Raw genomic sequence first — 22,763 nt, 5'->3', positions numbered from 1 at the left:
ATTTCCTTCTGTTTAGCTTTCTGCTTTTTAATATCACACTTGATTTTTCTAAACTTTGTGTAAAATATAACTTGTTGATTGAATTGCAATTCTGAAACATTTGGCTATTTCAATATTTTAATTACTGTGATGCCATTTATGGATTTACTTTTAAGAATTTACAACCAATAATGTCACTGCCAGAAAGTGCCGTTCCCTTTTTCAAGGGGAACCAATAGCTATGCTATATTGAAGAGTCCCATGGGGCAAACTGACTTGTTCCAGAGAACTGTACTAAGAGCTATCTATTCTTGCGAGTAAATGTCAAAATTACATAGGCTTCTTATTTGAATAAAGGGAAAAATTAGTTCTCAAAGAAATTCTCACTTTTCAGGTTTTAAGGTTAGGATTTGAATTAACCACCAATCCAGACATAATTGTTTCTATATCAGGCTGGGAAAAATCTACCTCCTGCTATAGGGCTAATTTTATTCCTTTGTACTATCCCTCCCCCATATAAGGGATCCATTGAACCCATTTCCTGCCTTTAGAAATTTCACTGTGAGAATAGGAAAGCTTGAGAATGGCCTTGTGAAAGAACCAGAGATGGCATTATTAGCTTCCCTGGGTCAACAAATGATATTCTCCACCCCTACTACCTCTGCTTTCTGGGCAAAAGAATAATGTTTAAGAACAAAGAACATAGATTCCATCATTAAAGAAACCATTTTCTTAGCCCTTACCCTCCTGCCCACCCAATTTCCCCCAGTTAGAACTATCTTTACCTAATATAAAAAATAATTAGTTCAGAAAAATGTAATGAATGAAAAGATGAAGAGCTAAGTAACAATGTGTAGTAATCACAAAACAAAAACAAAATATTCAATTATAAATATGACCTCCATAAATTCTTCACAAACTTCATCCTTGATCCATTCATCCCCAGCCTGCATTACTGACTGCCAGCCCTGCATTACTCTAACCCTCCAACTTATTGCCCTGTTACCCTAGGGTGGAGGCAAGGGAGAATTTCTCTTTTGTTTGTCACATGTGGATGTACAATCAATCAGACTTCAGGATGTTCAACTCTAACTTCAGCATTCCAAGTGAAGTTTCCTGGCTGACTGCTTTTGTATAAGGAACTAGGAAAAAATGTAGAGAATACAGAAGATGCCAACATAAGACAGCACCTCTCCCATCCCAATCCAGCTGCACCTTAAATTATGCATGTCACCTTAAAAGTTTTTATAGTTGCACTGTTTGTTTTATGTTTGTACAGTTTAAAATGATTGCTAAATTTGAGGAAAATAAAATTGCTTGCACCTATAGCACTTCTGTCATTCCACAGGAAATCACTTTTCAGCCACAGAATCGACCTGGGTTAGCAGTAATGTGGGTTGCCTACATAATAAATTAATGGAAACAATGAAAACTACAGAAATATCCAAAGCCTATCCCAGTTAACTGAAAATTCAGGTTTAATAGCAGAAATAATTCTGAAAAATATCCTTTCTTGATGAAACAGTCCTAGCTGATTTCATCATTTCCTTGTCAGCAGAGCCAGATTATTTTCATCTTTAAAATGGGAGCTCATTCTTTGATTTTGACTTCCTGGATTCATTGAGGTATCACCATGAGGTTGTTTGTTACCTTGGATGTTTTTAGACACACACAGATGATTGATTTTACTTGCATCCTATTTAATCAATGTAGGTGTTGCTTTATAAACTTTGAGGAAATTGTTGAGTTAGAAGTTTACCCACTATACTAATACTTTAAACAAAAGAGAAGTATAGGCAATCTCAACCTTACAGAAAATGATAACATTTAATAAAAACAAGCATTTGTAGGAACCAAAGGAAGCCTTTATGGTTTCAAGAGGCTAAGTATCCATGTGATTAGCAGGGTCTAGGTTTGAGGGATGGAGGGCAGAGATGGGAAAAGGTTGAGGGGAGTAATCTTTTGCTTTAAGGAGATGATGTCCTACAACTTGCTCTGAACCTTTGAGGACTGTGTCCCTAGACCTGTTCCAAGGCAACTGTTTAATAATGCACTCCCTAATGCAACAAAGAGAAAAAGAGTGTTGCAAGAGAAAGACACCTAATTAGTGATCTTATAGTCTAGGCAACATCCCTATTGAAGAGATCAGCTCTATCACAATAAAGTACATTTGGTATAATTTCCACCCCAATTTTTTATTCAGAGAAAATAACTAAGAAAAACTTCATTCAGGGTCATTTCATGAGTCTGAAATCACTTTTCCTAGGACACAGGAATTTAAATACATGTTTCATGTGCATTACTAGTAATTTCTTCAGACAATATACAAAGAATGCTGTCCTCATACTGATGGTATCCCCAGTGATGCTGAAGAACTTTTTTTTAAGTGGGCCAAATTAATAGGAAACAATGTTCCCTTGCTCTCAGACACTCAACTATTATCCTACCTTTCCAGTGAGGCAAACTATATAACACAATGTAAGCCTAACCATTCTGTACAGTTCTTATCCACTTTCTCCTGTAAATTCATCACTGGAGAAATTCCTTACCTTTTGATATTGTGAAGAGAGCATTATTCCCTCCTTATTTCTAGTCCAAGATCAGCAAGCCAAAATGCCTCTTATAATCAATCTAGAGTACCAGGAAGGACACTGCCAACAGAGTAACAAGTTCTGAGCGATAAGATGCAGGGACTAACCAAATGAATAAATGACATCTTCTGGGTACAGCTATGTGATCCTGTACATAAGAGTGCTGAGCCAGGGGTCAGGAAGATTTATCTTCCTAAGTTCCAATCCCAGCTTCAGACACTCTCTCCAGTATTATATGCACTTTTTTCTCCTGCCCTGACACCAACTGACCAAGCAAGTAAGTAAACTTACTCTTTATTCCTCACTGCCACTTCTAGACCCTTCCTCTAGCAGTATCATTTGGCAACTTCCCCTCTCTGCAGACTGACTCCATCCAGGCATATTAAGACCTCATTGACAATATATGCCATTTCTTTAAAAACCCATTCCTTTTAAGAACTCTCCCTATCTTCTCCACCCTAAACCCTTCCCTTATATTCAGGATCTTCAATATATATTGATGTTCCCTCAAACATCCTGACGTCATCTCCTATAACCTGTATCTTCAACCTTAGCCATACACATGGGCATCTCAAACTTAACATATCCCCTTTCCTAAACTTTCCTATTGAGAGAAGCACCATATCCATGTCAAGCAGATTCACATCAGTGTATCCTCAACACCCCTCACTCACCCAATCTATCTCCAATCTGTTGCTAAGTCTTGTTTCTACCTTTGCAACATTTCAAAGGTCCATTTCCTTTCCACTTATACAGCCACCATTTTGATGAATGCTTTCATCATCTCATGTCTAAACTATTAAAACAACTTGCTGGTTAGTCTCTTGGCTTTTAAGTCTCTCCCCATCCTACAGCAACCTCTACTGGGTTGCCAAAATTATCTTACTTTTAAAAGCTTAAGTTTGACAATATCGCTCTTCCCTGTTCAGTAAACTCCAGTCAACAAAATTTTGCTTAACTTTTAAAGTTTTTCATTACAACCTGGTTCCTTCCTAACTTTCTAGTTTTCTTTACACTTTCTTTCCCTCCAAGTAGTCTAAAAACTAGCAGTATTAGTCTTGCTGTTTCATTGTCTTCCCTTCTGTCTCTTAGCTTTCCTTCAAGATTCAGCTCAAATTTCACCTTGTGTATCCTTTCCTAGTTAGCTCCCAACCCCTCCCTCCTAGTGGTAATCTCTTCCTCCACCCCTCCATTAGTGCCCTCTCTCTGAGAATACCTTGTATGTAAACTTAATGTTTTATACTATCTATACTATACATTTGTACTATGCCTCGTGTGTTAACTTAATGTTTTGCATATTGTCTCTTCTAATTAGAAGAACTCCTTGACCACGATTTAATTCCCTCATTGCTTAGAATAGCACTTGACATGCAGCAAAAGAATGAATAAGCAGTAAGTGCTTGTCAATAGATTGACTGAAATAGGCTTACCCTAGATCTTCCCAATGCAGAAATTCTATTGACCACAACTTAGTCTTTACCCACTTACTAACTTCCAGTCCCTCTACTTTGATTTTCCATCCCTGCTCTGGCCTCCCTTTCCTCTCTAGTTATCCTGATCCTGTTACAAGTTCAATTTTATCCTGGCTTCCACCTTTTGTGCATAAAGAACAGATTGTCAGAAATGGACAATGTGATCATTTTACAAGAGGTGTTCTGAGTGCTGGGGTTGAGAAGGTGTTTTTTAGAAAGCATCAATAAAATATTTATCTACAATATACACAGTGGCAGCTGAAAATAAACAATTCAAGAACATAACTGTGAAATTATATTTGAGAGTCCTCTATTGAGAGGGTAAGTACAAGCAATTTCTGTCAACAAAGAGCCAAATCAATGAAAATGCAAATGAAAGCACTTAGGAAAGAGTGAAAAACATGATATCTGCCTTCAGAGGACCTCAGTTTGAATTTGGGATATTACTGTGTAACTTTGGACAAATTACCTAAATTCTCAGACTATTAACTCATATCAAATGTCAGAGTTGGATTAGATCAGTTGAAATCATGAACTTTTAAATAAGTGATTAATTATATTTGGATATACTTGGTTTCATTTGGAATCTTGTATATTTTTATGCATTTAAAAACAATCTGAGAAAGGGTTTACAAGCTTCAGACTTTTCCACAATGGGGGGAAAAGGGAGTAAAATCTCTTGAACTAGTTGAGTTCCAAGTTAACTTTTAACTCAAATCCTGTGATCTGATTTGAAATATTAAAAGTACTACATGGATCAAAGTTATCCTCATTATAATATCATATCATAATCAGGTATAATTTGAAAAATAAGACTAGAGAGAGTTCTTCTTTTCCTAGGATAACAGTTACTTACATCAAACTCTAAAAATGTGTTGAAAGGCCACCCAGCCAGAGTTCTGAGTCAATAAGCACCTGGTCAAGTCACAAAGTGATTCGAAGAACCTGGTGTCACTCATCTTAACTGTCTTTGAAGAAAGAGCAATTGTTTATTAATTGAAATTTACTAGAGAATCAATTTCCTTACAAGTACCCCTAAAGAAACTGCCAGTACTAAGGGCAAAGGTGGGAATCTATCATTGAGCTGTTGATGCAGTTTTTGCAGAGATGCCAAGAGATGGATATCACGCACTTTCTAGGTCCCATTTGTCCAAAACGGCTCTGACACATAGGATTACTTCAGTAACTTGAATTTCCTTAAATATGTGTTAACTTCTCCTTTGAAGTAAGGCCGAAGAGCTATACAGGTAGCAATGTTCTCTGGCTGCTCCAGCCACAATATATAGTCAACGTTGTTCTGTTTTAGGGTCTCAGCCAGTGTCATCAAAGCAACCTCATCTGGAGCCTGTAATAGGGTAGAAAAAAAAGAAGAAACAGAAGAATATGAACCTAAGTCAAAAGGTTCATCCAGGGAGACTCAAAGGGCTATAAAACACTGTCCCTACTTTCTAAAATCAAAGAACCAAGTTATACTAAAGAAGAAGGCCTGGGAAGACCCTAGATTCTAATTCCAGTTTGCTACTTGTAACGACCACGCTAGCACCCGGGACACCCCAGAATCAGCCGGAGTCAGGATAAGCAAAAGTCCTCAATCTTTGTTCTTGGTCCCTTTACCCAGGATCGAACAGGATGGAAGCAGAATATCCGTGACCGCCCATCTACTGCCAAGAGTGTCCCTAGCTAGCTTTTCTCCACCCCTTAGTCCCTCCTACAATCCTTTGTACACCAATCATTGAGCCAATATGGATAGTGGAAAGGACCATTTTCCAAAGCATATGCCCATAGAGTATCATCCAATCAGAAGTTAGCCTCAAGCGCTCAGCAGTCCCGACCTCAGTGCATCAACTCAATAGTTCCAGCCCTCTACAGCTACTGATGTGCAAGCTGTTCCTATTTGAGGTTTTATTTCCTTTTCTATAAGAAAGCCACAACAAGGAGCAGCTAGGTAGTACAGTGGAAAGAGTACCAGTCCTGAAGTTAGGAGAACCTCAGTTCAAATCTGACCTCAGACACTTAATACCTCCTAGCAGTGTGACCTTGGATAAGTCACTTAACCCCAATTGCCGGGGGGGGGGGGGGGGGGGCGAGAAAAATGAGTTTACTTCTTTCCAGAAGGGTATCTACAATTGATGAAATTACTGTTACACAAGTTCCATATCATCCACAATCCCAAATCCACCTATTATAGAAGGACATTTAAAGAAATATATTTTCTCCTCTTAAATTACAGCTCTCAACAAAGAAAAATTTAACGGGGGGTCTCTTCCCAAAACTTAGAGAATCACTCCCCCAGGATTTTTTTCCATATTGGGACATAAGAGAAGACAGGGATGGGAAGAATAAACAGGAATTTAAGGAAAGATTAGTTATAAGCATAATAAACTTTCTTCAGAGGCTGGAGTATGATGGGGGAAATAAAGACCAGGAGAGGGACACATAGAGAAAAAAGTATAAAAGAATAGATTAGGGAGAACTAGACAATTAGCAATCATAACTGAATCTGAATGGCATAAACACCCATAAAATAGAGAATAGCAAAATAGATTAGAAAGCAGAATCTAAAAACATGTTTTTTGAATAAGAAAACAAACTTTAGGTAGAGACTTTCAAACAAAGGTTATATAAGAGAGCTAGGGCTCTCTTGACTTAGGTTCATATTCTTCTGTTTCTTCTTTTTTTTCTACCCTACTACAGGGCAAAATATATTAAGCTTCAACTGAACTTTTAAAAAGCAAATAATAAAAGCAGATGATGCTTAGAGGCATTATAGACATATAATAAATATGCCCAAATGGTATATATCATAATACTTAAAAGGAAAAGCTAGTCAATTTAAATGAAGAATTAACAGTAAAATTGGGATTTCAATGTACCTATGTCAAACTTGGCTAAAACTAACCAAAGTCAAGGATGTGAATTGAATTTTAGAAAAAATTGATATTTTGGCAGCTCTGTGGGAGATGGTTTGGTGAAGTGATGAGGTAGGGTGCGATATAATCTAAATGAGGGTGATGATTATGTGAATGAAGAGAACTAGTGTGAAAAATATGGAGGTAGCATTGACAATTGTTAAGTATCTTTTTTTTTTCTTGGATATTTATTCTCAATCTAAAGCACAGATCTACCTCATATTTGTCTCCCGTTCATGAGGCATCAGTGGATCTCTGCAGTGGATTTTATCTCTAGGATAAAATTATTAGCATTCAAACCTAAGAGTATGCTACCAAAATATCTTTCTAGATTTAGGTTAAATAAACCAGTCAAACTTGGCTATTTGTTAAACTTGGTATGTAATTTTGCTCCTCCATGCTTCTCCACAGGTTGTTTTAAATGGCTGGACTAAACTCTCTCATCTACCTCTGAGAACCTTTTGTTTCCTTCAAAGCTCATATCTGGTACCACTTTCTATGAGAAATCCTTTCTGATACTATTCTGATACTGATTCCTAGTAATTCCATATTCTCTTCATATTACACTACTAAATATGTTTTTCTATATAAATTTTGTGACTATTCAAAAGAATATAAGCTCCATGAAAGTAGGTACTTTTGTTTCTGTATCCTCATCACTTTGTTCGATGCTTCTCAAAGGACAGGTATTTAATAAATACTTGAACTCCTGGATCCCACGTCCCCTCCTTGTTCATACTTTTTCAAATGCCCAATCACGAATTATTGACATAATTTGCCTTCACTCCCGCTTACAAATTTTAGAATGAAATAAAATTCCCAAGGAGTTTCATCAGTACACAACACTTCTTTTGACTAATTGTACCATAACTATTCTAATCTTTCTCTATTCAAATGACCAGCACAACCTTTTTTTCTTCTTCCACTCCCTGAAATGAGGTCACCATGGAGAGCTACCTATACTTAAATCACAGCTCTTTGAGCTTGTCCTTTTGATCTTTTCCTCTGCCTAATTTTCAACATTTTTCCTGATGTCCCTACTACTCACAGTACAACTTTGCTCACTACTCTCCAATCCTTAAAAATTGTAACGACTCTATCCCTCCTTCAAGCTATCAATCTACCTCTCTTTCACAATCAAACTTATTGAAAAAAGCTGTAAAAACTCATTGCCACCATTTTTCTTCCCATCTCATTTTCTTGCAATCTGACCTCATGGCTTTGACCACTCCATAAGCTACTTTCTCCAAGGTTACCTCCTATCTTTATAAATACAATGACCTTGTTTTTTCAGTTCTCACTGTTCTTGTCTTTTCTCAGTCTATTGTACTCTTTACTCTGATTATAATAGTTTTCTTCATGCCTGATAACTCTCAACAAAGCTTCTTAAACTAGGAGGATCCTATCATTGAGGGTTAGTGAAATTATAATTATCAATAAATATTTGATTTGCATACCTATTATATACTTTATAAGTGAGGTCATGCAAAAATTTCTCAGCGAAAAAGGGTCCAATTGGAAGGAGTTTAAAGCCGCTATTTTATAAAACCATTATCCACGTGCAGCTTCTTATGTTTATGTGATTCCCTGGGCTCTGATCTGAGGCTGTCCTCTTTTTTCTTTGATATTATCAACTTCCAATCGTTATATTGTTCATGCAGAGGGGATTAACATGTTTTACAAGCCTAGCCCTCATCTCTCCAGAACTCCAGTCCTAATCTAGCTGCTTATTGTACCGTCTATATTGAGATGCTCTATAAGCAGAAATTCAAGGATTTATATTTACTTCTGAACTTAAGACCTATCCTTCCTCGTACAACCTTTTCCCAATTAAAACTTTAGGGGAGCCCCGAATCTCCGTCCCTCTCTCTCAAGTTCCTCCTTTTATTTCCACTCACTCTCTGGCAGCTCCGCGTCCCACACGCCCCCTTCAGGTGTTAGTGTTTTACCCCTTTCAACAGTCACGTGTTTCTATCCTGCATTTAAGCGCTCGATTCTAGAACTGCGGTCGTTCGCCGCATCAGGAGCCTCGCGTCAAACACCCCATCCCCCCCCCCCCCCCCCACCCCCATCACTCCGCAAGGCTCCGGCTGCCGGGCAGACACACCACGGTCGCCGTCCGAAGAACCAAAACATTAGGCAGGCCGGGCGGCCTGACAGCGCACAGCCCCAGCCGCTTTTCCTTCCCAGCACAGCACAGAGAACAGCGGGTCCGGTCCCCGCCCCCGCTAGAGAAGGCCGAGTCTCAAAAAGAAAGCCGCGGCGTTCTGCCCCTTCCGTTTCCGGCCATGAGGCAACCTTCCCCACCCCCCCACCCCTCCATTCCAGGGTTTCCGCACCTCAAGCACTACTTTGCGCATGCTCCCCAGATCCTGGAGATAAGCGGTCGTTTTTGGGTGGTCGCGGTGGGCGTGAAGGGCTGCGACGGCCGCATGACACCCCTGCGCTACCAGCGCGCCTAACGGCCAGGAAAATGGAGCCCGCGCCAAGTCCCCTCGCAGAACCAAATACTGCACTAGTGGCTGAACTGCCTCAACGGGAGCTGCCATCTTCCCAGCCGGCGGAAAAGAGTCATCCACTCCCCAAGGCATATCGGGAGAACGGGGAGGAGCCGATGTCCGGGATGCCGCCATATTGTTGTACGGTAAGTACGCTAGGCATATCGGAAGAACGGGGAGGAGCCGGTGTCCTGGAAGCCGCCATATTGTTGTACGGTAAGTACGCTAGGCATGTCGGGAGGATGAGCCCGTTTTAAAGGAGTTGGCGGCGGGAATCTAAATTCATTCGCTTCTGAAAGTCGCCGAAATTGGGTGTTGTGAGTCCTGCTATCTCTGCCCGAGAAGGGAGGAAAAGATCCGCACGAAGAGCTGCCATTAAAACCTGCTTCTTGCCCTTACGAATACCTCTCCGAATTGCTGCTTTTCTTCCTTTTTAAAATGAGACTAACACTCCCTGTAACTGTAGCCTGCGCCGCGTGAAGGTTTGCACTTTTCCCCTCCTCCTCTCTTTGGAACCTCAGAGCCCCATTACCCAGTTTCCCCGCGGGGGAAACGGAGGCTCCGAGAGTTTACGTCATTTGCTCGGGGCCACGAAGCCCCTGCATTCCCCGCTGGGGGCTTTGATCCTTCGGGCCCTCTCCCTCACCCCGCGGCCCGGGCCCCAGAATCCGGCGCTCCGTCCCGCGTCAGCCTTCTGCCCTCATCGGGTCGAGATGAGCATCACATGGGTAGACGGTGTTTATAAGTATGACAGTTTATTTGAACGGGGGTAACTGTTCATACCTAAAGAAAGGGTGTCATTTTATTTTCCTCTTCCTCAGCTTGGAATTCGGGGGACGTTCTCCGTCATCTAGGTGTCTTCTAAACAAAACAAACAGCCTCTGGGAGCGGGAGGGCCCATGGCAGCTTCCCAGAGACATGGTGAGTCTAAGGAGGACATGGGTCCTCTCCTGGCCCGGGCCCAGTTTGATCGTAGTTTATGAGAGCCGGAAAGGACCTTGGAGGGCATCTGGGGCAGTCCTTTCCCTTGAGAAGTGAGAAAACAGACCCGCAGAGGACAAGGGATTTAGGTTACCTAAGGTCGTAGAGAGTTAGATTAGAATCCTAAACCCAGATCAAGGCTAATGCACCTTCCATTACATTCCACGGTTTTTAAGAATTCCTCCAATTAAAAGCAGATCTAAGGTGAAAGTCGACACGTTTTCAGAATTGTGTTGCTGGTGTGTGATGCAATCCCCTTGATGTTCAACGTTTTATTTTTTTTTAAATAATAGCTTTTTATTTTCAAAATATATGCAAGGAATTTTTGTTCTTCTTCCCGGGTTATTTTTACCTTTTGAATCCAATTCTCCCTGTGCAACAAGAGAACTGTTCAGTTCTGCACACGTATATTGTATCTAGGATATACTAGGACATATTCAACATATATAGGACTGCGTGCCATCTAGGGGAGGGGGTGGAGGGAGGGGGTAAAGGGAGGGAGGGGAAAAATCGGAACAGAAGTGAGTGCAAGTCATAATGTTGTAAAAAAAATTACCCTGGCATGGGTTCTGGCAATAAAAAGTTATTATAAACGTTTTGGTCATGTATACTTATTGTGTATCTAATTTATATTTTAATGTACTTAATATCTACTGGTCATCCTGCCATCTGGGGGAGGGGTTGAGGGGTAAGAGGTGAAAAATTGGAACAAGAAGTTTGGCAATTGTTAATGCTGTAAAGTTACCCATGCATATAACCGATAAATAAAAAGCTATTAAATAAAAAAAAAAGTTATTTTATATATATATATATATATGCAAAGATAGTTTTCAGCATTCACCCTTACAAAACCTTGTGTTCCGTTTTTTTCTTCCTTCCTCCCACTCTCCCTTAGCCAGCAAGTAATCCATTATATGTTAAACATGTGCAGTTCTTCTATGCATATTTCCATAATTATGCTGTGCAAGAAAAATGCAGTCTGACTAGGTAGCTCCAGTGGTTAGGAGCTATATTTTTTCTCTAGATAAAACTATAGACTTATTAATTTGACCTCTAAAGTCCTCTTAACAATTTCACTCGTGTCCATCTTCCAGGCTGATTAAATATTACTCTCAGGTATTCCATATTCCATCCAAAGTGTCCTATTTAACTGTCCTCTATAAATGACATTCTGTTTCTTCCTTCTGTGCTTGAGTCTTTGCACAGACTGTTCCACCACCACACCACATCCCTATCCCTGAAATGTTTACTATCTCACTTCTGTTCTTGGATGCCTCCTTTTGAATTCCCCACAGTTATCTTCCTCTCTGCCAAAAAAGTGATTTTATATACTTGTATTTATTTACCTGGTTATGTTTTTCTTCATTAGAATGTAAGCTGCTTTCTGAATCTGTAGAACAAGCACCTAGCATAGAATCATGCAACATAATTAGCACTTGAATACATGCTTTTTGAATTGAATACACATGTACCCTATTTGTGGAAAAATAATTCTCAGTGCATACTCTTGGCTAGGGAGTAACATCTTCAAAATTGAAGGAGCATAATAAAATCTTCCATGGAAACTGGGCATCCCTTAGGCACTTTGAGACTGAAAGATAATTTTTTTTAATAGTGGACAAGAAATTTCTCCAAGGATAAAGGGTAGATATATAATCCACATTTTAATGAAATAATTGTTGTAGAAAAGCTCATAAATCAAATTTCCCAACACAGATTTCCATTAAACATAAATCCTGAATTTAGAGGTGGAAGGGACATTAGAGATCAACAAGGCCACCTTTCTCATTTCCCAAAGAAGGAAACTAAGACCTGGAAATATTAGATTACACAAATAGGAATGCAACAAACATAAAGATCACATTTTTTTTTTTTTTTAAAGGAAAAAATTTTTTTACAATAATTGCTTAATCTTTTTGACATGCTACCTTTTCAACTTTTAGGTGTATTGTTATTAACACTGGTGTTATTGGGCTGGAGAAACTTGGCATTCTACTGGGCGATAAAAAACTTTCCCCATACTTTCCCACTAGTTTTTGTTTCTTCTGAAAGTCTTTTCACTCACAGGTATTTTATATCAGCTGGAAAGACTGGAGGCTTCTGAACAGAGATCAACCAGGAGACAAGAGCGGCACCAGGAACTGGAGGATACAGAAAGTGACTTGGAAGGGAAGATCCTTAAGCTGAGAAAACTTCGGGATGAACTGAAGACTAAAGTAAAGCTACAGGAAGCCAGTGTGAGTAGAGTTTAATACTTAATAGGTGGTGGCCAGGTAGGTGGTGCAGTGAATAGGGCACCAGCCCGGGAGTCCAGAGGACCTGGGCTCAAGTTTGTTCTCAGACACTTGACACTGACTAGCTGTGTGATTCTTAGCAAGTCATTTAACCTTAATTGCTTCACATAAGAAAACCCCTAAAAGAGTATTTAATAGTAGCTCTTGGGAGAAGGACATTAGAAAATGTGAAGACAGCCGGGCTTAGTTGTTATGGGGCCAGATTTGGAATCAGGAAAACTCTAGGTGCTCAAAACCTGTAGCAGAGAATTGATCAACCATCATGAAATGAATCGGGGAAAATGAAATCACAGGTATGGATTTTCTCCTCTTATTCTCCATACCCCACCCTCCCAACCTCCCAAAAAGTTCATTATATAGATGTGGTATTAAAACTTTAATCTCATTTACAGCTCTAGATCTTGAGTTTTAAAAAATAGTTTTTATATTTTATACTGTAATCACAACCTAAGGAATTGTTTTTTATAAATGATACCTTTTTCATATATATATATATATATATATATATATATATATATATATATATATTTATGAAAGCAAGTTTATGAAATTGTTTTTATCTTCTCAAAAACTGAGTGCCTGATAATTCTAACCCATACCCATACAGCTTTTATGTATGCCTGATGTTTGTTAAACATTAATGATGTAGTCAGTGAGTTCTTCACAAAAACTGTTTCAAGTTTATGATCAAAGGCACCCAAACTCTATAGGTGAATGGGGTTTCCAGGCCAATCCCTGTGCTTGGAATATATCTATTCCTCATCTCTGTGTTTCCAAATCCCCCTTTTTTTCCCCTTTAATTCAAAGTTCAGCTATTCTGTGAAGCCTTCTCTGATTTAATTTATTTTTCCCCATCTTCGTTCCCTTTTTTCTCTTGTATCCTCAGATTTTGTGGAATGGTTTGCTGTTTCTTTCCTTTATTTCATAATTCCTGCCTTAGCAGCCAGCCGGCAGTCAGTAATTATCTATTAAGTGTCCATTGTAGTCCAGGCACTTTGTTAAGCTCTGGGGATGCAAAAAGAAGCAAAAAACAGTTCTGGTCCTTAAGGTGGGGAAGACAACAAGCAAACACATATACAAACAAATAATATACAGAATAAATAGGAAATGATTAAAAGAGGGAGAACCCTGGCATTAAGAGGAATTGAGAAAGACTTGCTATAGACAATGAGATTTTAGTTGGAATTTTAAAGGCAATCAGCAGGTCAGTAATTGGAGCAGATGAGGGAGCATGCGGCAGGCATGGGGCAGCCAGAAAATGTGCTTTGAGCTGAGGGGGGGTTCTTGTTTGTGGAGTAGCCAGAGGCCGGTGGCAGGAGATCCAGTAGTACTGGCAGAGGAATTAGGTCTTAGGAACCTGGAAATGTAGAATGGGGTGAGGTCATGATGGGTTTTAAATGTCCATCAAGGCATTTTGTCTTTGATCCTGTGGGAGCCAGTGGAGTTTGTGCCGAGTGGAGGGTGATGTGATCCAACTTATGATATAGAAAAATCATTTCAGTGCCTGAATAGAGGATGGATTGGAACAGGAAAGGCTTGAGGCAGGCAGACCTACCACCAGGCTATGGCAACAATCCAGGCCTGATATGACAAAGGGCTGTACTACAATGGTGGCAATGTCAAAAGAGGAGAGAAGGGGCCTTTTGGAGAAGTTGCAAAGGTGAAATCGATAACCCTTAGAGTTTGGATGGGGATGGGTTAGGCGGTGAGCGATAGCCAGGATCTGGGGTGCCGTAGCTGTGAACCTGAGGACCTGGACAGAATGCTGTTAGAGGAGTCCGGAAGGCAGCATGGGAGGGTCAGCAGGGGAAGAAAGGGGAAAAGTCATCAGCAGGAGGTGAGGCTTAAATCCACAGGAGTTGATGGGATCACACAGCAAAGCAGTGTAGAGGGACAGAGCCCTGATAGGTTTAGAGGCATGATCTGGAGGACTTGGGCCCTACCTCTTGACACTTAGGTCGTTAGGTGTTTAACTTACAAGGCTCACTTCCCTTATCTTTAAGAGGGATAATTGCTGTATTATCTAACTCACGAGTGTCCCGAGGATCAGATGAATTAATATGCAAGGTGTTTTGCAAACCATGAAGTACTCTACAATAAAATACTGTAGGAATTATTACCACCTTGTTTTAGGCTACCTTATTTTTACACATTGTCTTCCACCATCCGCATAGAATGTAAACTTCTTGAAGCCACAGATCAGCTTTATTGTTATTGTATCTCCAGTGTTTGTGTGTAATAAATGTTAAATATCAATTCGAATGCTTTTTTAGATTCTAAACTTCTGGAAAGCAAGGACTGTATGTTTGTTGCCTTCCCTTTAATTTCCACCACTGTGCCCAGCACATACTAAATACTTGAATACATTAATCTGTTTTGCAGGCCAGAATACCCATCACTAACCTAGAGCCCTATGAAGAATTGAAGAACTGTAAGGAAAATTTGGAGATGAAATTGGAAAAAGCTAAAGCTTTCTTTCAGGCATTCCATTTAACAGGTATTGCTTGACCCCTCTCCTCCATCCTGACCATGATCAGTGACCTTGGATAAGACATTTCACCTGGGTGGGCTTCTTTTTAAAAATCGGGATACAGAAGATGTTTGGGACAGAGGAAAGCAGCATTTAAGTGAGTTTTCCTATAAAGTCCTTTCTAGCTGTAATATTTTTGTGATCATGTTATTATAGTTCTAGATGCATTTTTTTTAGCATTTGAGTGCCTGCAGTTAGAGGTATATCTGTGGGCAGCTGTCATTCCTCCTGTTAGGTTCCCCATCAAAATATATCAGCCCCTTGGGATATTTAGTCATTCCGTCATTCATTTTATTTATCATATACCCAACTCTGTTTTATTCTTGACTTAGTATATTAAATTGCATAAGTTTTTAGTCTCCAGGCCTCAGTTTTCTCTAAAATATAGATATTCTGTCCCTTTTCTGTCACAAGGGGATATAGAAAAATTCGTGTGGCATGCATGTATGGAGTATTTTACTTTCCTCAGGGGGTGAACATTATAAATATTTTATTTTTCATATTGACCTTGTTCTTTAGAAGTTGTCACATATACTGGCTCTGCTGGTCTTCTCTTCGTTTTGACTCCTTATTTGGATACAGTGAAAGCATCAAAAGGGAGGAGTGATAACCTATAGCATCAACTGAGAGATCTCATTTCATCCTTTGTTTCAGGGCTTAATGGCAGATTGACCACGAAAGGGGTTTGTCTGTGCTTCAACACTGCTTTTGAGGGAAATATCTTGGATTCCTATTATGTGGATGTTATCATCAAGAAACCACTAACAATACAACGCCATTCAGTTCCAGTCTTCATACCCCTGGAACAGATAGCTGCAAAATACTTACAGACCAATTTTCAAAATTTTGTGTATAGTCTCAGCGAACACCTAAATGCATATTCTGGAAGAAAATACCAGGCAGATCAAGTCCAGGTGTGTGGATCCTGTAGTCAAGAGTTGTATATAACCTGTTTTGTGAGCCCAGCATTCAAAAGTGAGATCTCTATTTTTTCCTATATTATTAGTAGGTCTCAGTTTGCTGAGGAAGTGGGCCAATCCTCTGAATAGGCATTCTGGGCAGTTAAGGAAGCATTTCTCTGCATATTTCTTCTTTGGGGCATTTTAGGGAAGTTGGATTATCAGAAGTCATACTCTCTTTTTCCTTGTGATTTGAAGGGGACTTTGAAGAATACAAGCTTTTAAGGTAGATAGAATAATAGTGACAGATAAGGGAAAAGAAAGGAAAACTATTCATTTTATTTTGTTTTCTTTTCCAAGGACAATATGTACTCTTTGGACTAGAAAAGGGGGGGGGGAGGAAATCATTATGAGGGGAGTTGATACCTAAAAGATAAGTAGAGATTTGAAGAATCGGATCAAGAGATACAGACAAGACTTCTACCCCAAGGTATCAGAAGAGCTTGTGAACTTGTAATTGTGATTGCTAACTGTCAGCGATCTTATATAAAAAAAAAAAAAAAAAAAAAGCATGGGTAATAAGAAAAAGGGCAGGTGTTAGAATTTCTTGACAAAAAAAGGAAGAGAATAGAATCTGTAAGCTATCAGCCAATCAACTTGGCTTTACTTATTGGCAAATCTTTGTAAAATGTTATGAAAGGAATGATTAGCGAGTTTCAAGAAAAGGAGCAGAAGAAGTGTGGACCAAACTTGGACTAGGAAGCAGGAAGACCTGAATTCAAATCTAGCTATGGACACTAATTATTAGCTCTGTGATCCAAAACACTTCACTTCTGTTTGTTTTCTGTTGTAAAATGAGAATAAGAACAGTAGCTACACCACACAGATTTATTGTAGGAATCAAATGAGATAATAATTATATATAAAGGGCTCAGCATAATGTCTGGCACTATATAAATAAATACATATTCTCTTCTCTTTCCTTCCCTTCCTCTTCTCAAATAATAGTATACTTCTTTAGATCTGGAACTAGTTGAATGGCTAGAACCACTTGATTAGTCAATGATGGTTCTCTGTTTCTTGGAATGAGATCTCTAGTAGTTTGCTCCAGGGAAGGAGCTATAAATAATCGTGTGCTGTTTAACATTTGAATTAATGACATGGATAGAATAATTTTAGGGAGGAAGGGGAATACTTATTAGATTTGCAGATGACACAAAACAAGGTGGGAGAGTTAGATATTTGGATTCGTTTCCAAAAAGATCATGATGGGTTAGAATATTAGGCTGACTCAATATGAAAGTCGTTAAGGAAGTGGAAAGTCTTGCATTTGAGCTGAACAAAGAGACTTCACAAATAAAAAATGGAGGAATTATGTTTCTGTGGAAAAGATCTGCAAGATTAATAACTGCAGGTTAAAATGTGTCAACAAAAATGAAGGGGCCAAATCAGCTAGATGAGTATAGGATAATTTTAAGAGAGAGATGGTTTCCAAGAATAAATAAGTAGTAGCTCTATTGTACTCTGACCTGATCAAACCATCCTTTTGGGGGTTTCTATTTTTTGTATAATGGTTTAAGAAGGGTATCAATAAGAGGCAACCAAAATGATGAAAGACCTTGAATCTAGGTCATGAGAATTGTTTGAAGGAATAATGAATGTTTAATCATGAGAAAAGAAGTCAGGGAAATAGAGAGTGTATATTTAGAGGTCATCAAGTACAATCACCTATATTTAGAGGTCATCAAGTACAAACCCTTTATTTTATGAATGAGGGAACTGAGCCCCACTGAGGTAGTCTGACTTTATCAGGGACAACACAGCTACTAGAGCTCCATGAATACAGACTTTGTGCCTCCTCTCTGGTTTGGTAGGGGGACTTTGGGAGAGCTACAGCCAAAATATTCCTCACCCTGTGAGCAACCTGGCTAGTAAGGTGACAGGTGCAAGGCAGAAAACAAAAATCATTAATTTTATTAAAGCCCCTTCAACTTTTTTGCTTTCCCAGGGTCACCTTGACTTAGACATTCTCATTCAAATGTGATTTTACAAAATATTAAGAATTCAAAAGGATCTCAGGAACTTAACTAGCTCAACCAATAGCTGCACAAGGATGTTTTCTACAATATAACATTCCAGAGGAGGGGGTCACCTGACATTTGCTGGAAGATTTCCAGTAAGGCAGAATTTACCATTCCCAAGGTGGCCGTTTTGAATAATTAATTGTTAAGGAGATTTTCCTTATGTAAGGCTTAAATGTACTTCTCTGCAACTTTCATTGCTTCTATAGTGAATTACATGAGACAAAGTAAAATAATTCCATTTATTAATTTTTACTACTTTAAATTTTATTTGCAACATGTCCTTCTTTGGCTTCAGTTACTTGTTTTACACGATTTGACTTTGGGTTCACAAGACTTTAATATCTATTTCTAAATATAATTTTGGCTATTGACCCATTTTTCTAGATCTAGCCTTGATTATTGCCTCCAAGTTTTCAATGAAGTTTAAATCAAGGGGGATCCCAGGCCACTGAAGCATATTTATGTATTGTCACTTAGTAAATTTTTAACCTTTCATAGTGTGTGGCATGATGTAAATTCATTATGCAATATTCCAAGTTCGTTTGTTAATTTCTGTAATTCTGGAATAAATCTACCTGGTATATCAAAGTATTTATCAGAATTCAACATTCCCTCAGTGGAGCCAAGACTTCTGGAAGACAAAAATCCCCAGAACATTTTTTGGGTAAACATTTTAGAATACAAAGATGCCCAGATCCTATAGGTTCAGTTGTGTTTTTGACAGTGGTTTTTATATAACCTTAAGTGAAAAAAGTGAGTTGAATCATTAAAAATTACCTTATTCCCATCTTTAAGATGCCAGTCTTCATATTGTCTTATCCGTAACAAGTGTTTTATCTTCTTAGCAATCACTTAAAAGCATTCTAGATATTTACAACTGGTAAAACTGGTAGGTTCTTCCAATGTTAGAAAGCTAATAGAGTTGTCAATTACTACAGCTCTGAAGGACTTGCTTTATGATAATTTGAATGTTTTGAAGCAAAAATTTCAATTCTTGACTTTTTTTTCAACTTTAATATTTTTTTTGGTTCTTCATTGCAACTAATCAAGACTTGAACTATCCTTGAACCACACGACTTCATCACCCCAACAGTCTCTAACATCACAACAACATCTCTAACAGTAACTGAAGTTTGCTCTTTAAGAGCTACAGTTTTTTGCACATTTCCTTGGAGAAATGTCTGTTCTTAAAAACTAGAGAATTGATGACACAAAAAACACACAGGTAACACACAGGTAACATCATACAGCTAACAGGAAAACCAGCCCAATCTAATTCAAACCAGTCAAATGTTCTGAGTCAAACTAGTGCCACTAGAAACATACTCTGCAAAAATGCATAATTTTTGTCAAAAAATGTAGCCATCTTAAAATTACAGCCAGTTCCTAGTAATTTGGATGCCACTGTGTCATCTGCTTCAATGAAATTGTGATTGTTTTTCACCTGGGTTTTTTTTTTTTGTTTTTTTTTTTAACCTATTTCTTGTTTCAGAGAATCATTTTTTCCCCACTGAAGAGAGCTAGATTTCATGTTGGCATATAGAGATGCTCTTTCAGGGGTAGACTCAAACTATTTTTAAATTTTTATCACTGAACTTTCTCATTCTTTACCTTGCTTATATACAGAAACATAGAGCAAGATTTTTGTACTTTTCTGAAGGAAAATAATAACCCTTATTTTCTTTTGCAATTGATTTATTTGAAAAATGATTAATATCCATTGTGTTCTATGTTTCTAGGACTGAAAAATTGGAGTTACATAAGAAGGCAGACAGATAATGAACTGATAATGTAGAATAAGTGAATTACCTTAATAAAATGTTTCCCAAACTGTTTTTGGATTACATCTTTTTAAATTCACTATTCAGTTTCTGGCCATCCCCCCATCCAGACAGTATAAGTGTCTTTATGAAGACACTGATATCTTTAGTATTGTGTATTCAAGCATCATGAAGAATTACAGTTATAATAATCATACTATTCTTTGGTGTTTTTGTTTTCAACTTTGCTCTCCTAGAGTGGCTTTTCAGCTTTCCTGGCCAGGCCCTTGCAGAGAAATTCGCTGTGCACTTTGCTGTCATTCACGTACACCATGGACCCCAATGAAGAGTCCTTCCCTTTTTGTGCCAGGCTTTTGTACCATGATCTCACAATTACTCTTCCCACCAGTGTCACAATTACGTATCAAGGTAAGAGCTGGGACCCCAAATATTTATGTAGAGAAAAGTTTCCTTGTACTATAATAATTTTTAGCATAACCTGGTCAAGTTAAATACAAAAGAGGGTATCAGCCAGACTTTTGGAAACCAATTTCCAGTGGGGACAAATGGCTCTGTGCAGTGCAGAAACTGAGATTTTCACCATCTTAATTGATTTTTTTTCCCCCCTCCCCTTCCTGAAGGAAAGACATAATTAAAACATGGACACTTTTGTGGAAGAGAGTCTACAGCTTCCTTGGCTCAGAGCTATGTGGTCCAACCTCCACATTTTACAGATAAGAACACTAAGACCCAGGGAGAGACATATCAGGAACTAGCGTCAGGTGGGATTTGAACCCAGGTCACCTGGCTTCCAGCATCTATTTTTTCACTACACTACACTGCTTCCATATTGTGAAACAGAGTAGATACTAAAGGACTGTGCCATGCCGCACCCTGTATACTATGGCTGGCTGATGGGGTGGAGTGGCCATCATCAGGAGGGCAGGGCAGCGTCCCTGGGCTTTCATTGGCTAACCTCCCTGGAGGAGTACAACTCGGCACCTTCCTCACAACTCAGTTGCCAAGAGGGCACTGAGAGGTTTAGTGCCTTGGCTCAAAGGTCCCAATCCACATAGGTCAGAGGGAGACTGAAACCCAGGTCTTCATGCCTTCGAAGCTTGTTCTCTACCCGCTCTATCACCGTGTCTTCTAGAAACAAGGAACAATAAGATAAAACCTAGTGCTGAAATTCTGAACCTTTTATGAAGTTTAGATTTGAGTGGGCCAAGTCCCTCTGTGATTACTTTGTCTTAAGTGAATGCCCTTGGAAGAGCTCCTGGAGCTCTCAACACTTAAGCTTGTTGACCATGGCCAGGAGGTAGACCTCCCTGAAAGAGCTTTTATTTGTACCAAACCAAACTGATGGATGGAATGTTTCTTCTTTAGGGACAGGAGCAACACCTGCCTCGTGGGAGGACCAGCGAGCAGTACATGTGACTTTATTCTATAAAAATGCCCTTCATAAGGTGTTTGAATCTTTTTTGAGAGTAGAAAAGAACTTTGATTGTTTATCCAGCATACCCAGAAGCAGATGAATCTGTTCCTTGGAAAACACATGCAGAATGATCAGGAGCACAATATTATTCAATGCCTTTTGGAACCGACAACTATTTGATAGACTCTGGCTCTGACTCCACACTTTCTCTATCATAAATTTTCCTGTGCATGTGAACGGCCACACCCAACTTTTCAAATGGCCTATAGGGAAGACAAGTCTGTGAGCCTGTAGATAATAATCTTAAAGGTTAAGCTGTTGTGACCAGCCAGTGCTTGGATAGCTTGGACAGTAAGAGGACAGAATGGTTTGCTGAATACTTTTTGAGGCCGATAACTTGCTTTATATCAGCAAATGAAACAAAGCATTGAGGAATATTCTGGTGGAGATAGGAGACGGAAAAGTTCATTGAACCAAAGACTCCTATCAGTAACTCATGGAAGCTTTACTTGTATTGTGTACTTTGTATTATTTTTATTTTCTCATTTTCTTATGAAGATGAACAAAAATGGCTTTGAAAATGAAATTATCAGAGGATAAAAATATGTATATATGTTGTGTATATTAGTCCGTGGTATAAACCAATGTAGCCTAAACTAATGTCTTGTTTTGGTTGTATTCAATTAGAAAAGATTATTTGGAATAAGTAGATCAAATAAATACTATCTGGCTAGAGCATTCTTAATCCATCTGTGAGAAACCTTAGTGGGAGAAAATAAACTAGGATCTACTCCAACCTAATCATATCCCCTCTGATGCTTTAGTCACCTATATTCCCAAATCCTTCCTTCCCTCAAGAAATATTACCCAGATCTTCATCTTTGTTTATCCCTTTTTCTATGAACCTTAAATCCTTGTCTGAGTCCTTCTCTAAGAAAACCTGGCTTTCCTTACCTTTCAAAAAGCCTTATATTCTATGTCCAATAGATATGCATTTCCATTGTGACCACCGGCTGGACTCCACTGTTTCATCTCCCCCATAAGCAAACACTGGCACAAGTAGCTCCTGCTATTATTAATAAAAGATAATGAATGAAACATATGAGCTCACTTATGAGTGGCAATGTTAGATCCTAACGACTTGAATCCAGATTTCTCCAGGCTGCCTTCAAGATCTCCAGTTCTACAATCTATATCAATAGTGAATTAGCCATTGAAATTATCAGCAAATTACAGACCCTGTTTCTTCCTTCAGAGCCTTAACTTAGCAATTATTTAAAACATTATGTTGGATTCCTCCTTGGGTATAAACCTTGTTTAAAATTTCATGA

The 22,763-nt window shown here is 38.8% G+C and overlaps 2 protein-coding genes across 4 annotated transcripts; one reads left to right on the top strand and one right to left on the bottom strand.

Annotated features, from left to right (window-relative positions):
* Positions 1-39: 39 nt before the first annotated feature.
* PTRHD1 (peptidyl-tRNA hydrolase domain containing 1) lies at positions 40-9,605 on the bottom strand. The gene is made up of 2 exons (XM_003757793.4): positions 9,291-9,605; positions 40-5,387 (listed from the first exon to the last, which is right to left on the bottom strand). The coding sequence occupies exons 1-2, from the start codon at positions 9,582-9,584 to the stop codon at positions 5,217-5,219; spliced, it is 465 nt and encodes a 154-aa protein (XP_003757841.2). The 5' UTR covers positions 9,585-9,605; the 3' UTR covers positions 40-5,216.
* On the top strand, positions 9,508-22,380 carry CENPO (centromere protein O). Of its 3 annotated transcripts, none has more exons than XM_031951452.1 (7): positions 9,508-9,595; positions 10,271-10,370; positions 12,498-12,667; positions 15,107-15,221; positions 15,909-16,168; positions 20,255-20,426; positions 21,384-22,380. In XM_031951452.1, exons 2-7 carry the CDS (start codon positions 10,349-10,351, stop codon positions 21,530-21,532), a joined length of 888 nt encoding a protein of 295 aa, XP_031807312.1. In that variant the 5' UTR covers positions 9,508-9,595; positions 10,271-10,348; the 3' UTR covers positions 21,533-22,380. The 3 variants fall into 3 exon arrangements, with proteins under 3 accessions (XP_031807312.1, XP_023350354.1, XP_031807313.1); XM_023494586.2 differs by lacking the exon at positions 9,508-9,595 and adding an exon at positions 9,647-9,931; XM_031951453.1 differs by lacking the exon at positions 9,508-9,595 and adding an exon at positions 10,029-10,177.
* The last annotated feature ends 383 nt before the right edge of the window (positions 22,381-22,763 follow it).

The sequence above is a fragment of the Sarcophilus harrisii genome, chromosome 2, assembly GCF_902635505.1.
Source record: "Sarcophilus harrisii chromosome 2, mSarHar1.11, whole genome shotgun sequence".
In the NCBI taxonomy this organism is placed as follows: domain Eukaryota; kingdom Metazoa; phylum Chordata; class Mammalia; order Dasyuromorphia; family Dasyuridae; genus Sarcophilus; species Sarcophilus harrisii.
This window is presented reverse-complemented; position numbering and strand designations above follow the sequence as displayed.